This window comes from Macrotis lagotis, chromosome 1, assembly GCF_037893015.1.
Source record: "Macrotis lagotis isolate mMagLag1 chromosome 1, bilby.v1.9.chrom.fasta, whole genome shotgun sequence".
NCBI classification, from domain to species: Eukaryota; Metazoa; Chordata; class Mammalia; order Peramelemorphia; family Peramelidae; genus Macrotis; species Macrotis lagotis.
The window spans coordinates 515,515,673-515,531,592 of NC_133658.1; the positions used below are offsets into that span (position 1 = coordinate 515,515,673).

Consider the following 15,920-nt stretch of genomic DNA (forward strand, 5'->3'; position numbering starts at 1 on the left):
ATTAAGAAAATCATAAATTACACACATATTTTCAAATTTAGCAATAGCACTTGAAATTAAAAAAAAATTCAATTGATCTACTATTAAGTCTACAAAAAAAGATTTTATGATTAATGTTATTAAATATTATTATTTAAGGCTTACTGGAACAAAGATGACATATTGGTGATCTATATTTTATTCCTATAGAACTTATTTTTTCTCTCCAGGCAGCATCAATATACCAAAAAAAAAAAAAAATGCAGTAAGTTTTAATTTGGTTAAACCTGGAGTTAAAAATTCAGTCACACCAGGGATGGGGTAATCTAGCTTCAAAACAATTAGGTCAAGCGACAACAAAATACAATGGAAAGAAACTTTCTTCTAGAAATTTTCTGCTCTTTACATTTTTAATGACAAGCATGCCCTGGATTATATTTCTGTGTATTTGAACTCTTCTGAGTCTCCTCTGCTGGACATTCATGTCATGACCATTAACTACTGGTATCCCTCAATTAACTTCCCTAGTTTATATTTCTTTTTTTATTTGGTGACTTTATCTACTTTCATTGGTTGAATTGTCTCAATGCAGATGACCATATTCTCTGCTGAGCTCCAGTCTTTCACCACCTCTACCATGTCTGAATGCTACTGCCATACCTAACAAATACCTGTATTAGGTTGGCAACTCAAAAAACAAAAACTCAAAATATTTAAAGGAGAAGTCATATTTTTTATACATATAAAAATTTCAGGCTCACCCCCTCTAGGCCTGGAATACTCTGCCTTTATATTTCTACTTCTTGACTTTCTTTAAGTCCCAATTAAAATTCAAGATTTTAAAGAAAACTATTTGTGATCTCCCCCTAATGCTATTACCCTCCCTCAAATGATACTCTCCAATTTATTCTGCAATATCTTCTTCATTTGCATGTTACATACTCCCTTAGCTGGAAATTAAAAAAGTGTAAGTCACCTGTCTTTCTTATTGATTGTTTATGTCTGTTTTCTTCAAAAAACCAGCCCTATCAATCATTAGTCTCTTAATATTCTTTTGCTATTAGTTCAACACTTTTACCCTTTAACCTCTTGCATATGGTTTCCACCCAAACCATACTCATATCAAAAATTATCAGTGATTGCAATTATCTCATGGTTTTTTTCTACAACACCACTCTCCATGAAATTGCTGTTTATTAGTCATGTCCTTTTGGATAATTTCTCTCTACATTTGTTTTCTAAAATATTATTCTCCTTTGGTACACTAATCTTTCTGGCCATTCCTCTTTAGAGTTCTTTGTTGGTATATCATTTTTATCTCCAAAATGTGGGTATGTTTGCAGTCTCTTAATTCCTTACAATCTTTCCCTCCATAATCTCATCAGCTTTAAGGAAAGCAACCTGCATTTTTAACAGATGACTATCAAATTCAAATAACAAGTCCTAATTTCTCTGCTAAATTCTTGTCCTACATACCCCCCCTGGACAGATCTACCTATAGAAACCACCACAAACTAAACAAAATCCAAAATGGAATTCATCATCATTCCACTAAATTCTTTTAAATATTGTATATTCATTTTCTTGTTCCGTTGGTGCAAAACTTCAGAACTGTCTCTTATTCTCCCCACCACCCTCATATCTAATCATATGTTAAGCTTAGTTCCAAAATAATTCTCTCTTTCATTTTGTTCATTTATTTTGTATCTCAGTGGTTAATAAACTACAAGTAGATACTTAAGAAATATTTGACTAATATTTCAGACATTTATCCTCTTTCTATATTGTCTCTACGCCTCCAATCTCTCTTCTACTCCCCAAGTAAAAACACAAATATGGCCATGCCCTTTCTCCTTCCTCTTCTAAGCAGGGGTGGGGAATCTTTTTTCCTACCACAGGTCAAAATTTAAAAATTTAAAAATTAGCCCATTATATTTGGTAAAAACAGAATAAATTCAACCCTAAAAGCATCTAGATTTACTGAATTTTGAATCCTGCCCTTGTCTTTGGAGCATCAGAACAAATGATTTCACAGGCTGTATAAGTCCAGTGGGCTGGCCATTACCTGCCCCAGCTCTAGCGCACAGAAAATAAAATTACTGACACAACTTCTTCATGCTGTCTTTTTTCAATACTTTTCTTTCTCCAAGGCTCAGCTGAAGTGACATTTACTCCATTCCACAAGATCACTGATAGACCTCAGTGTAAATTTTTCGTTCCCATTTCTAATTTTGTTGTCTTGTCTTCTTTGTCCCTATCATTCTCTATCCTTACATTATGTGAATACAGGTGAGCATATTATAAGAATAGAAGTATACTTCCAACAAAGACACACTTTGAGAATAAATTTTTATCTTTCCCTAGAGCTTAATTAAAATGTTTTACACCTATCAGGAACTTATTAAATGTCCTTAAAAAAATTAAATTCAGAGGAAGTATATTCTTAAGTCTCAGCAATGTGGTAGAGAACTATTGTGGCAGAATGCTACATATATTGTCAGACTATGTCAGTATGTTAGTTGTTTTTGCTGATTTTTTTTTTGTTACCAAAGAGGATAAAAAACTCTCCTAAGGGAGAAGAGGAAAAAGGATATGATTGATTAAAGGTTATTGAATATTTTGGGAGAGTAACTTGAAGGTCTACAAATGGTAAAAAAGAACGAGGAAAGAAGTGATTAACAATGTTCATTTAGTAATAATCTTTTTTTCAAAGTTTTTTTTGCAAGGCAAATGGGGTTAAGAGGCTTGCCCAAGGACACACAGCTAGGTAATTATTAAGTGTCTGAGACTGGATTTGAACCCAGGTACTCCTGATTCCAGGGCCAGTGCTTTATCTACTGCTCCATCTAGCTGCTCCAGTAATAATCTTAAGGAAGTATTCATAATCTTAAATGGAATCAAAATCCGTAGCAACTACTTTAAAAATTAATAGCCTCATAAAGATTATCAGATTTAACAAAAATATCATCCCAAAGAACTAGATTATCTCTCCTTACTTTCATGATCATTTTTGCTGTTGTCTGATGCAATGTCTGATTCCCCCATCATAATATTCAATATAATTTTGCCTAAGTTTTTACTTCCAATCACTTCTATCCAATATACCTTGTCAAACTCATAACTATGTATAAAAATAAATCCTTTTAAAGTCTTTACTCTTTCCTTATAATCCTATTAAGGATCATTCCCCAAACTATACTGTATCATTAGCTATAGCAATGTTTCTGATTGTCCAATATATTTCATAAATCAATTCATTCACTTGACCTTGGTCTCAGAGGTCATTACATTTAGGATGGAAAAAGTGAGGTGCAAATATTGGTTCCAATGATTTTTTTTTAAGGATTTTGCAAGGCAAATGGGGTTAAGTGGCTTGCCCAAAGCCACATAGCTAGGTAATTATTAAGTGCCTGAGACCGTTGAACCCAGGTACTCCTGACTTCAGGGCCGGTGCTTTATCCACTGTGCCCCCCAGCTGCCCCTGCTCCAATGATTTTGATTATGAGTCTTTTATACTTCACAGGTATAAACTTTAAAGCTATGTATGTTGTTTTTATCTGCATAGGGATTACTATGTAAATATTATCCTATTCCTTGTAGTATAAATAAATTAGACATAAACAATACAGGGTATCCCAAAAGTCTTGGTGCAATTTTACGTTATTAAAGTTTAAAATGATACTAAAACTTTGGGGGCACACCATATAACTATAAAAGAAGTTCTACAGCTTAGAAAAATACCTCACTTATTCAGACTAACTGGTACCATCACTTTCTTTGAACATAATCAAGTATTCTTAACATTTATGTGATCAAAAAATCTAGAGCTGAAAGAGACCAACAGCAACCCTTAGTTGAATATGATTTTATCACATGAGAAAACCAACACAAAGAGATTAAAAGATTTGTCCAATGAGACATAGGTTAAGTGGCAGGAGGCAAGAGATGAACCCAGGTTTTCTGACTCTAAAGTTAGTGTCCTTTGCTCTGTACCACAATGCCTTCGACAAAACCTAGGCATTGACAGTCCTTACTTTAAACACAGGAAAGTCCATAGATTCACTCAGAATCAAATAATAACTCTTAATACAGAAATTTAATATGCTTATTTATTTGATTTCTAATTACATACTACACAAAAGCAGCAAAAATCAGCAAGGAGAACAAAGGTAGGCTTAGGAGAAGTATCAGTTGACAGCTAAGGAAGAAATAAGATAAAAAACAGACTTTATAAAATATTATAGCTATTCTGAGAAGCAGTACAATATAAAAAAGTTTTTCTTATGATAGACCACAGCTCGAGGATTTTAAGCTGTTCTTAAGCTGGTCTTTAAGCTGCAAGCAGGTCTTGAGATCAGGAAGAACTGAGAGAATTTGGATAAACCTGGAGTTAAAAATTCAGTCACACCAGGGATGGGGTAATCTAGCTTCAAAAAGATAACTTAGAGGGCAGGGAGGAAAGGGGTGGCTTGAAAATTGTCTGGAGAACTGTTAGCTCAAAGAAGTATTTACTCCATTTGGCCCCAGAGGGCAGAATCAGGAATGATGGGTTGAAGTGGCAAAGGAGTCAATTAAGACCTCTTTAAGGTAAGAAAAACTCCTAACACTTACAGATGTCCAAAGTTTGCCTTAAGGTGGTAGTGGTCTTTAAGAAGAGGCTAGGCAAATTCATCAGTTTGTTTGTTTTTTTATAATGGTGATTCTTTTCTTAAACAGATTGGGCCAGATGGCTGCAAAGAAACCTTCCAACACTCAAATTCTTCAATTCTACTAAAGAATACTTAATTCAAATATTAGTTACATTTATTTTTTACCTCTGGACAATGGTTCTCAGTAAACTCATCTATAAGAGAAGATCACCAATGTGTCTTTCAACTCTAAATCCTATGATTTTTATCATAAGGGAAAACTTGTCTATTCAACTCAACAGTATGGGAGAAGTAATATACTACAAAATACAAAGTCAATGCTGTACCAAACACTGTAATCCAGTTACCTTTGCAAGTCTCAAGTCCCCTTCTTGGATTCAAATATTCTTTATATCTATATCTTATCTATCTATCTATCTATCTATCTTTTAATATTTCTCATTCCATTACTTTATATACATTAATAGATATTCAATAAATCAGTGTTCATAATAACAGTTTCAAAGGATGAATACAAGGTTAAAATATGCTCAGTATATTCTGTTTGAAAGGTTACATGGCACAGTGGACAGAAAAGGGGTAGTTTTGTCAGAAAAAATAGCTGAGTTGAAATTCTGCTCTGAAACATATTAGCTATATTATATAATATGGACAAGTCAGGAGGGGTAATGGCAGTATGAGTTATTTTTTTTTTTTTGCCTACAGAGCTGGATACTAAAAAATGAACTGAATTGCAGGTAGGGATGGGCTCCCACTTACTCTTTTTCTGTGCCTCCATTTCCCCCTTACTTTCCAACACCTGTATTTAGTTACATTTGGAGTTCTTAATATGATTAGGCAGCCAAAGAAATATTATTTAAGCAATGACTGTATAGCACTGCAATTAATCACCTGGGGGTGGGGGGCTGGGGGTGGTTACTCTAAAGAATAAGACAAAGGTAACAGTATAATACTTTGTAAAATCATGGAAAATTTCCCATAGCTTAATTATGAGCCACATTTTATTAGAGAGAAAAATGTACTGTTACATTTAAGTTTTTTTTTTTGATGCTTCATTTCATGACATGACGGTGATCTCCAGGAACTTAAGGCTATGACAATAGCAAGTTAGAAAGGAATTTGTAAAGTCCAGAATAAAGACTACTTGAGGAATAATCCAGGTCAGAGGTTTTATGAAATATTCTATGAAGCATTAATGAGTTACACTCTATTGGTGGGGATATACATACTGATGAAATCATAAATTTTTGGAAGAATTCATTGATTGGTCAGGGGAGGAAACGGTACCTGAGGATTAAGAATGAACAAATTATAGGCAGTAGTTGAGGATAGAGATGAAATATGGGGAAAAAAATTGTTAACATGACAACTGGTCAATAGTCCTAAAATGAAAGGCTGGTGGTTAGAGTGGCATGGTAACTTTTGATGTTTGAAGCAACAGTGTTATATAACAGTGTAATATATAAAAAACTCAAATTCATGCATCATGTTTATGTTTCTTCTTATTCCTTCTATTATTGCCCCTCAAAGAACACTTTGATCATGATCACAATCAAGTGTTTAGTCCCTCTACCCCCCACAAATAACAACACATTTGTCCCTTCTATCATATGCAATTCTTATCCATACGTTTCTCTGCACACCAATGAAGAACTAATGATTAAACTACAGGTCTTCCTCTTAGAGTTATATTTTGTGGGGAGTAGTATAGAACTTGGGTTGTTCATGTAATCTTTAACTTTTAAAATATGATAAAAACAAATGCAAAAATAAGGAAATATAACTGGAAAGAAAACAAATTTTTAAGTGAAATGATACAACCTAAACTGTTAAATTTATTCCAGTTTAGGGACTTCTTTAATCAAACTTACCTTTTGCATACTGTCTCATACTTTCCATATAAGCAGAGAGATTTTCTGCTACCAGAGTAACTAGGGCATGATTGTGCTGGAGTTGATTGATTAAATCATGACGATAAAACACATGTGGACTTCGCTGTGTTTGACTGAAATACAAAGAATATGTAAAAGTATAAGGTGACATTTACTACTACTGAATTTATTATGAATTTACACATCCTAATTTAAATGCTGGCTTGAAAAATGGAACATTTTGCATTAAAGGTTTATAATCAAAATGACATCAGTGTTGAGCAAGTCAACTAGACACAAAGTTGCTTGTATTATAGTTTTAATAGGATAATAATCCAACAAAACTTATTAGAGGGCCTCCTCACTCTCACACTATGATTGAGTAAGGAAAATCGATTATTGGTATTTTCTAATTTCTTCATTGTGTCATCTCTTTGAAAAGCCTTAATGCTTTCTGGTGACTTCACACCAAAGCAGTTATGGAATCTGATGGAAAAAAAAAGTTCAGCAAAAGCACATTCTCTTAGACTTTGGTTTGCTATAAATTTACAACTTAGAGAGACATAAGTCTTCAAAACCCCCCCTTTTTTCTTTGACTTATCAATGAAAATGATTATCTCTGAGATTGTATGTCCTTGGTTCTTATAACAGATATTGCTGACACAGCTTGTAAGAAAGGTGATTCGATACAACAAAGAAAAATAGGTTGTTGTCTAAAAAGAGCCTCTGTTTATTAATAGAGACAAATAGTTTTGAGTGTTTTCTTTAGTATCTATTGTTTAATCATTTAATTATCCCATATTATATTTTCATTTGGCGACACTTTTGGCTCCTTCTCTTTTTAGTTTAGGTGTCAAAAGTCAGGGTCTGAAGCTAGTAGGAAAAATTATTTTGTAAAAAACTATTCCTAAAGATTTTGACTCCTAACTAAACTAACTTACTATATAAAAAAATTAGAATGCTTACATTTACTAAATTGTATATTGACTACTTACATTATGAAAATTTCCACCAAGAAAAAATATAAGCTTATTTAGGTAAAAAATGTTATTCTTCTGAGTGCTGACCTTGGGAGATTACACACTTATTTCAATGAAATGTTCATTTCATAAAATTTCATATTGGAAATGCCTTTGAAATAAGTGGAGAACATCCCACTGGGACACTTCTGATCTTAGACATATCACTATCTCTATTTCATCTTCCTCATCTATGAAAAACATGAGGAGACTTAGATGAAGATAGTTTCCAACTCTAACACTTTATTTAGAATATAATTCTATTAAATTTAATAAATAGCAAATTATTTTCTGTGACCTTCTAAGAACTTTAAGAGGTAATATTCTGCTTAAAAACAATTCTCTTTTGTTGTTATATAAATGAATAAAAATAACAACTACTCTTTACTTTCACTACCTAAAATGATATCTTCATGACAACCTAAAATTTCCCTGCATTAATAACCAAATGAAACAAGTTTATTCCTTGTTTTTCAATGTTGTGCCCATTGAAAAGGAGAATAATGCATAAATGGTTAATATTTTTAATTACATCATTGGAAGAATTGTTCCTCATATCCTAAAGATCAAAGATTAAATTTAGATTGAATAGCTAATAAAGAATTTTGGAATGGGGAGAGATTATAAGACACTCTGCTCTACAAATGTGTAAATATAAATCTAAGAGAAAAAGTTCAATGAACAATGTAAAAAATTGTTTACTTACAAAATTTAAGATTTGTCTTTTTTATTATTTATCCATAGCCAAATTTATACTTTTGTGATTTTTTTTTAAAGTAGCACAGGGTCTCACAAATTATGTTAGTTTGTCAATTATTTCTATGTTTAACTCTCATTTATGAAAGTTACAATAAAATAAAAACATGAGCCATTCTGTACTGAATATCAATTGGATGAAGAACTAAGGATTTCTAAAATATTTATAGCATATCAATGGGATAAGGATAAGATAAATTGGATATTTATGGCATAAAAATGGGACAAGAAAGAATTTCTATGTGAAATGTCTTAAGAACCACAGTTTTCAGGTAACAAATATAATTTCAAAATCAACTTTCCACTTACTTTATTTATTTGGAATAAATAATAAGTAATTTTGCATTTCCTCAAAGTATGAGCTATACCTAATTCTCTTGATTCCTACTTCAAACCTCTTTCTACATCATCTAACTGCCTCTATTTTGTGCCTATAATTGTAATCTCAGAACCATAAAAATTAAGTTAAGTAGTAAAGATATTCAGTTCTCACTTTTTAAAATTTATTATAATAAAAGCATATGGTCACTAAAAATATTTAAATGCCTGAAAATTCTAGTATTCAACAAGCCAAGAAGCTTGTTGAAATCAGAGAGGAAGGAAGGAGCTAATAAAGCTTGTTAAGAGGCACAAATCATTTTAGTTGTGAAAAAACTTTTTTTAAAAAAATCAACAAAAAAAGAATTATTCTAAGCGAAATAATTATTCTCTTTGAATCTGGGTTTAAAGTTAATGTCAATAACAAGAAGATGGTGTTATTATAAAAGTCAAAAGTATGGTGTGAATATACATTATAAAACATTTTAAATGGTATAAAAACTTTTAACAAATGAGCTTAACAGTGATAAAATAAGGTATTATATTGTAAAAATTACAAAAAAACAAAGTAAATTTTCCCCTAAAAGTTATCTCAAAATACCAATTTATTAAAATAAAGGGAGTAAGGGAAACAAAGAACTTTTATTAAGTGACAGATTAATTGGATATATATGCTATGTGCACATGTGCTTTTGCATGAGAATGCAACACATACACATTTATTAATGACAGTAAAAATGTATTTTAAAAGTAAAGACACAGAAGGATGTCATTTGGAAGAATTAATTTCATAATTCCAAGAGCTACTTTAATATAATAATTTTTTAAAATTAAAATTATTTAAAAAATTTCACCCTATTAGAGCTCAGTTCTCCTAAGAATACATTTATATAATCACCTCATTCTTAGATCCCCAAGCTGAAACTAAAAAATACTTTACAAACAAAACTGCAATACCTAAGTAATTTAAGATATTTAAAATTCCCAATATTCAATCAGAGTTTATTTCCTAAAATTTTAATGTCCCTTTTGCTATTTTAAGTGTATCCCTATTTTTTGAAATTATGGTTGTTTTAAACCTAACTTTCCTTTTCCTTCATGTTTAAACTTTGGATCAAATTCTGTCCCATAAATCTAATGCCACCTTTTCACTCTGCTTAATTTACTAATCTGAAAAATCTCAAGATTTTTGTCTTCACATTCATAACTTGTGAACCTTTTGAAGAAATGTTTCTACATAACATATATTTTAAAAAGTGTTTATAATAAAAAGGAAAAGTTCCGTACCTCAAATTTTGTGGTGCTTCACCAAACAAACTACAAATTTCCCTAATTTGTTTCAGTGCAGGAATCACCCACTTATCATTTGTGCGAAGTTCTTCTATAAAACGATCTATCCATTGGATCTTTTGTGTGTCTCGATCCTTAAAAAACAAAATTACAGAGTTTAATGTAGACTGTGGCCATAAAAGAATCCCATCTACAAAGAATTCTTCCAGAGTTGAAAGTAGATGCACCTTGTTTGTAAAACTTATACTTTTACAACCTTTACTAAGAACAAGGAAAATCATGGCCACACAAGTCACAGCATCTACATAAAAACCCTAATGTTGTTGGATAGAACTTCATTAATTATTTTATAAGGATTAAGGAAGCTATCAAGTGATTATAGAGTGTTAGTTAAAAATGCTGTTTCTCTAACATATAACTCTTGGAATTATTACCAAAAAAAAAAAATCTTAATCTATTTAAAGCAAACTACTTTAGGCTGACAGCTTGGTGGCACAGGGGGATACAGTGTCAGGCCTGAAAATAGGAAGCTTTATCTTTCTATTCAAATCTAGCATTAGATACTTACTAGCTGTGTGACCCTGGGAAAGTCACTTAACACTGTTTGCCTTAGTTTCCTCATCTGTAACATGAGCTGGACAAAGAAACGGCACACCAGTATTTTTGCCAAAAAAACAAAAACAAAAAAACAAACCTCAAAACTCAAATGAGGTCACAAAGAGTCAGACACAACCAAAACACAACTGAACAACAACATTTTGGGGTACCTGTACTACTGCCATTTCATTTGTATGAATAACGAAGAAATGAAAATAGCTCATATAATTTACTTTTTTGTTATTCTAAATAAGCAAATGTCCTTGTTTCAGATACTTTTCTTTAAAACTATTATTTACATTAAAGGAACATAAATATTTATAGACCAAGTACACAGTAAATGTTCAGAGAACAGAAAATTTTCAGATTCTTATAGCATTTCAATGTAATTAAATACAAGTTAAGTTTAGAATAGGATATAAGGTTCATCAGTAATTAGCAGAAGTTATTATTCCCCTCTTTTAAAATTTAATTTTAAGGTTCCAATTCATATTCCTAAAGTGATAAGCCATTCCTTAGGTGGCATCAAAGCTAGTTTCATTTGGCTTCACTTTACCAAAATTTGAACACCAACTTTGCCAAGGGTGAAAATTCAATTAATTGGGCAAAATTTTCCAAAGGAATATATATACAGCGGGAAATAGAAAAACTGGATTCAATAAATGCAATTTTGTTTCACCTTAATCTGGGAAAGAATGACACCTCTTTACCTGGGGAAATATGCTCCAAATGAGCATTTTCATATGAAAAATATAAAAGAATCAAAGGGTCTCTAATTTAGTCTTTAATGTATGCGGTGAATTTCACTATTCAGGAAAATCACTATATTCATTTAACATAATAATATCTTTTAACATAGTAGTAAGTATAAAATATTTTATTTGCAACAAACACCCTAGAACCTTAATTTGATTAAGGTCAGGCACACACCAAGAAAACATTGTTTTATTTATAAAGAAGTGTTTTTAATTAAGTAACATGACATTTTCACAATTATTTGCCAGATGAGAAACATCAAAAGTGGTAAACCACAATTTACCTTAATTGTGTTCAGAAAATTCAATAATTAAACCCTAGACTGAGAGACATAATGGAAATCACTCTAACATAGAGAGAGGTACCTGAGATGAGAGGAATTAGGCTAATTCCCAAAGATCATTCCAAAATATCAATACTAGAAACTGAGACAGTCTTATAACTAAGCCATTCTAAATAATCATAAAATATGGCATGAGACAATACAAACTAGTAAATGGTTACCTGTGAACAACTATAATCTAAGATTTTAATGTGAGCACTGAGAGCTTGGTCCATGATATCAACAGGAACATCATCACTGTGGGCCAAATTCCACAAGAGGTTCAACACTTTATGGGCCATCACACCATCTTTATCATCTTCTGCGAGACGACGTATTAGCTCAAGTAATTTTTCACGTTGTTTTTTACTTGCATTTGTCCAACTTGCCTAGAAAATAAATTCAGTGTGCTGTAAAACATGTTAGTAATCCAGGTCAATTTGTTGCCAACTGTCATCAAAATATGAACCTAGATGATGTAAGGGGTAGTGTGCTAGAAGATCTGAGTTCAAACCTTGCCTTGGGCACAAGAGCTACTTGACTCTGGACCTGTCATTCAACCTTTCAGTGAGCCTTGTTTCTTTTTCTTTTTTTGCAAGGCAAATGGGGTTAATTGGCTTGCCCAAGGCCACATGGCTAGGTAATTATTAAGTGTCTGAGACTGGATTTGAACCCAGGTACTCGTGACTCGAAGGCTGGTGCTCTATCCCCTGCACCACCTAGCCACCCCTCTCATTTCTTCATCTATACAAGTACTTACTCAAAGAGTGGTGAAGCGCTTTATAAATCTTTATTAAAGCACCCTGTAAATGCCAACTATTACATTATATTTGTTTGAAAAACATTTCATCTTGAGGAGGGGAAGGGAGAGAATTTGGAATTAAAATAAAGTTACTGAGCAAAAATACAGTATTAAAAAAGTAAAATCTAAAAGCAGAAACACTTAAGACAAATTCAGAAGAAACTATATAAATGGTGAAAATAATTTTAAATATAAACTTATTTAAAGCAAAGGGATGTATTGTTAAAACTTAATCGATTAGAAATATTATGAAAATAAAAGTTTCCAGGTGAAAAGCAACACAAAAAGTTTAAAGAGCTATGGGTTCTTTAATGGAACAGAAAAATCATAATTAAACAAAACAAGAAAGTAAAAGCTATAATAGAAACATAAAATTTTCAAATGAAAGAAAAAGAGGTTAAGTAAACTAAGTAAAGTTAAATTTAAGTAAAGTTCTCTAGTCTGTCAATAAGCATTTTAGTAAGTGCCTACTCATGTGCCAGGGCACCTAGGTAGAGTGGTAGAGAGTGTGTAAGACCTAGAATCAGGAAGACTCATTTTCCAGAGTTGAAATCTGGGCCCAGACACTTACTATAGCTATGTGACTTAAGCTGGAGAGGACTGAAAGGATTCAACAACATTTACGTGCCAGGCATTGTAAGAACTACAAGAGTTAGTTTCAGGCATTTAGTTACTGAAAGAAAAAGTTAATTTCACTCTAAAATTCAGCCTGACAGATATCCTAATATTAAAACCAAAATGAAAAGTTTTTCAAACATTATTTAAAATAATTAGGCTGACTACAACAAACCAAAAAATACCAAAAGATATTGACTTTCAACATTTCCAGATTAAGAAAATCTTTCAAGTCTTCAAATAATCAAACAAAATTATACCTTGAACACAAGGAGAATGTAATAATATCAATCATAAGGAAAGAACACTTAAATGGCTACCTGATAAAAAAAAGTTGTGTATAATACTCAAAATGAAATGTAAAATGCAATATATTTGGTGATTACATTTATTTGAATGAAGTTTGTCTTATGTTTCAGAAGATACAGCCAGACTCTTCTCCCTCATAGCTGTCAATAACTTATTGAGTCACAGAAATAAAAAATGTCTGATAAAAATAGAACTCTAAACTTCTAGGATTACCATCTCATCATACCAGTCCCCTCCCAAGAACAGAGAACATACAAACTTAAGTCCTTCCTTCCAGAGTTGACACCTAAGAACTGGTACCTTCTCAGGAGTTAGAGGAGTCTGTGTCTTTTTTAAAAAAAGATTGTTTGTTACTGATGTATTTTGCTTTTATATTGGTTAGGTTCCCCCATTTCTGCTACCCATCCCAAAGAGCCATTCCTTAAGATAAATCTTCAAAATATGATGTTATAAGCAAGAAACCACGTTGTCTACTACCTTACTACAGATGGAAGATATTATGATCTTAAAGTTCTTTCGGGGGGGGGGGGGGGGGTTCAAATTTACATTTTATTAAAGGTTTAGCAATATTATTTTTTAAAAAATACTCTTTAGTGATAACACATTGTTTTTACACCATCTAAAGTTCCTTTCCCTTCTAAGATCTTTTTTTAAAAGAATATGAGGGAGCAGCTAGGTGGCACAGTGGATAGAGTACCAGCCCTGGAGACAGGAGTATTTGAGTTCAAATCCAGCCTCAGACACTTAATAATTAACTAGTGGTGTGGCCTTGGGCAAGCCACTTAAGCCCATTGTCTTGCAAAAACTAAAAAAGAAATATAACAAAAAGTCAGCAAAACTCATTTATGCATTAGAAAAAAACCTGACATTACAAAATATTTTATATCTGACTTCCTTCTCCTAAATTAAAAAAAGGAAGAATGGGAAAATATTTTCTCATTTCATCTTGAGGCCCAAACTTGATCTTTATAATTTAAAATAATTACTTTTTAATAATGTGGGGGTAACTGTCTTTGTCAGGCATGATTTTATAATCACTAACAAGACTGTTTCCCTGATTTAATTTTCACTTACCTTTATATTAGTTGATTTGAGACTTTTCCTGATTCTACTTTATCATGTTTAACATTTCTTCTAGCACAGTTGTAATTCCTTTACATTCATATATTATAATTTATTTATAACTATTCCTCAAGCACTGGTCATCTACACTGTTTACAAATCTCTGCTGTCATAAAAATTGCTGGGATAAAGATCTTCATGTTACTGGCTATCAAATATGGATTCTTTGAGAGGAGCACAGACATTTTACCACTTTGTTTCCATAATCACAAATAGCTTTAGAGAATGGTTGCACTAATTTACTTTCCTAATAATTCCTATCATTCAGTACTTTTCCACAAGAACTTTTTGCCATTTGTTTGTCATCTTTGTCAGTGAGCAGGATGTAGTTAAAACCTTAAGATTACTTTGATTTGCATTTCTCCTGTTATTAATGATTTAGAAACCTTGTGAATCACTGATAACTTCTTCCAGTTCTTGTGCAAATCGTTGCACAATTCTAGTGCAAATTTCTTAAGTATTCATTTTCCTATTGAGAAAAAACTTTGGGGTTTTATGTATTTTACTCTAATTAGATAACTTTTTTCCCTAATGATCATTTTCCCATTTGGTTAACAAATCATACCCTACCAAAAATTGTAAAAAGGTACCTAATCTGATACTCTTCAAATTTTTAATATGATTTTTAATATTTAGATGTATGATCTGAATTTGATTTGAATTCAATACAGAACATGGTACAAAACAATATAAACCTAATTTCTACCAGATTGTGTTTCAATCCTTTTACCAATTCTTTTCAAATAGAGTTTTCCCCCTCAAGTATTTTTTTTGGCCTTCTTGAGATTAGTTATTGATCAAGGTTAAACTATTCCTGATTCTTCTTCATTTTGTCTATTCCATTTATTGACATTTCCAAGTTGATCTTTTCCCTTCTTACCATAGAAATTTAATTATGTATGCACAAAAGCTTTCAATTTTATGTAATTCAAGCTATTATATTTTGGAAGACCTCTATCTCTTGTTTAAGAAAATCAACCTAGCGGCAGCTAGGTGGCATAGTGGATAAAGCACCGGCCTTGGAGTCAGGAGGACCTGGGTTCAAATCCGGTCTCAGACACTTAATAATTACCTAGCTGTGTGGCCTTGGGCAAGCCACTTAACCCCATTTGCCTTGCAAAAACCTAAAAAAAAAAAAAAAGAAAAAGAAAAGAAAATCAACCTAAAAGAGAATCAGAAATAATTGAATTCAATAAAATTCCAAACATGAAATAATAGAATGAATTCATAATTTGATGCCCACTGCCAGAAAAATTAGAAAGTAGTCTGACAGAAATTAGGCTTATATTAACACCATTCATATATTACACACACAAAGTCATAATGGATAGATGATCTAAATATTAAAGATAGTCCCTTAAAAATTAGAAGAGAAAATTAAAATATTTTACTGATATACTGACTTTTTAAAAAATTTATTTAAGGCAATGGGGTTGAGAGTGACTTGCCCAAGGTCACATAGCTAGAGCAATTAAGTGTCTGAAGCTGAATTTGAACTCAGATCCTCCTGACTCC

The 15,920-nt window shown here is 31.9% G+C and overlaps 1 protein-coding gene across 5 annotated transcripts in view; it reads right to left on the bottom strand.

Moving 5' to 3' along the window:
- The window catches only part of USP9X (ubiquitin specific peptidase 9 X-linked), a 174,239-nt gene that overhangs the window by 100,250 nt on the left and 58,069 nt on the right, over positions 1 to 15,920 (bottom strand). For all 5 annotated transcript variants that reach the window (XM_074214169.1, XM_074214168.1, XM_074214167.1 and 2 more), the window contains exons 11-13: positions 11,740 to 11,946; positions 9,880 to 10,016; positions 6,500 to 6,633 (exon numbers count right to left, since the gene is read on the bottom strand). In XM_074214169.1, the coding sequence (XP_074070270.1) occupies positions 6,500 to 6,633; positions 9,880 to 10,016; positions 11,740 to 11,946 (478 nt within the window). The remainder of the gene's footprint in view (positions 1 to 6,499; positions 6,634 to 9,879; positions 10,017 to 11,739; positions 11,947 to 15,920) is intronic.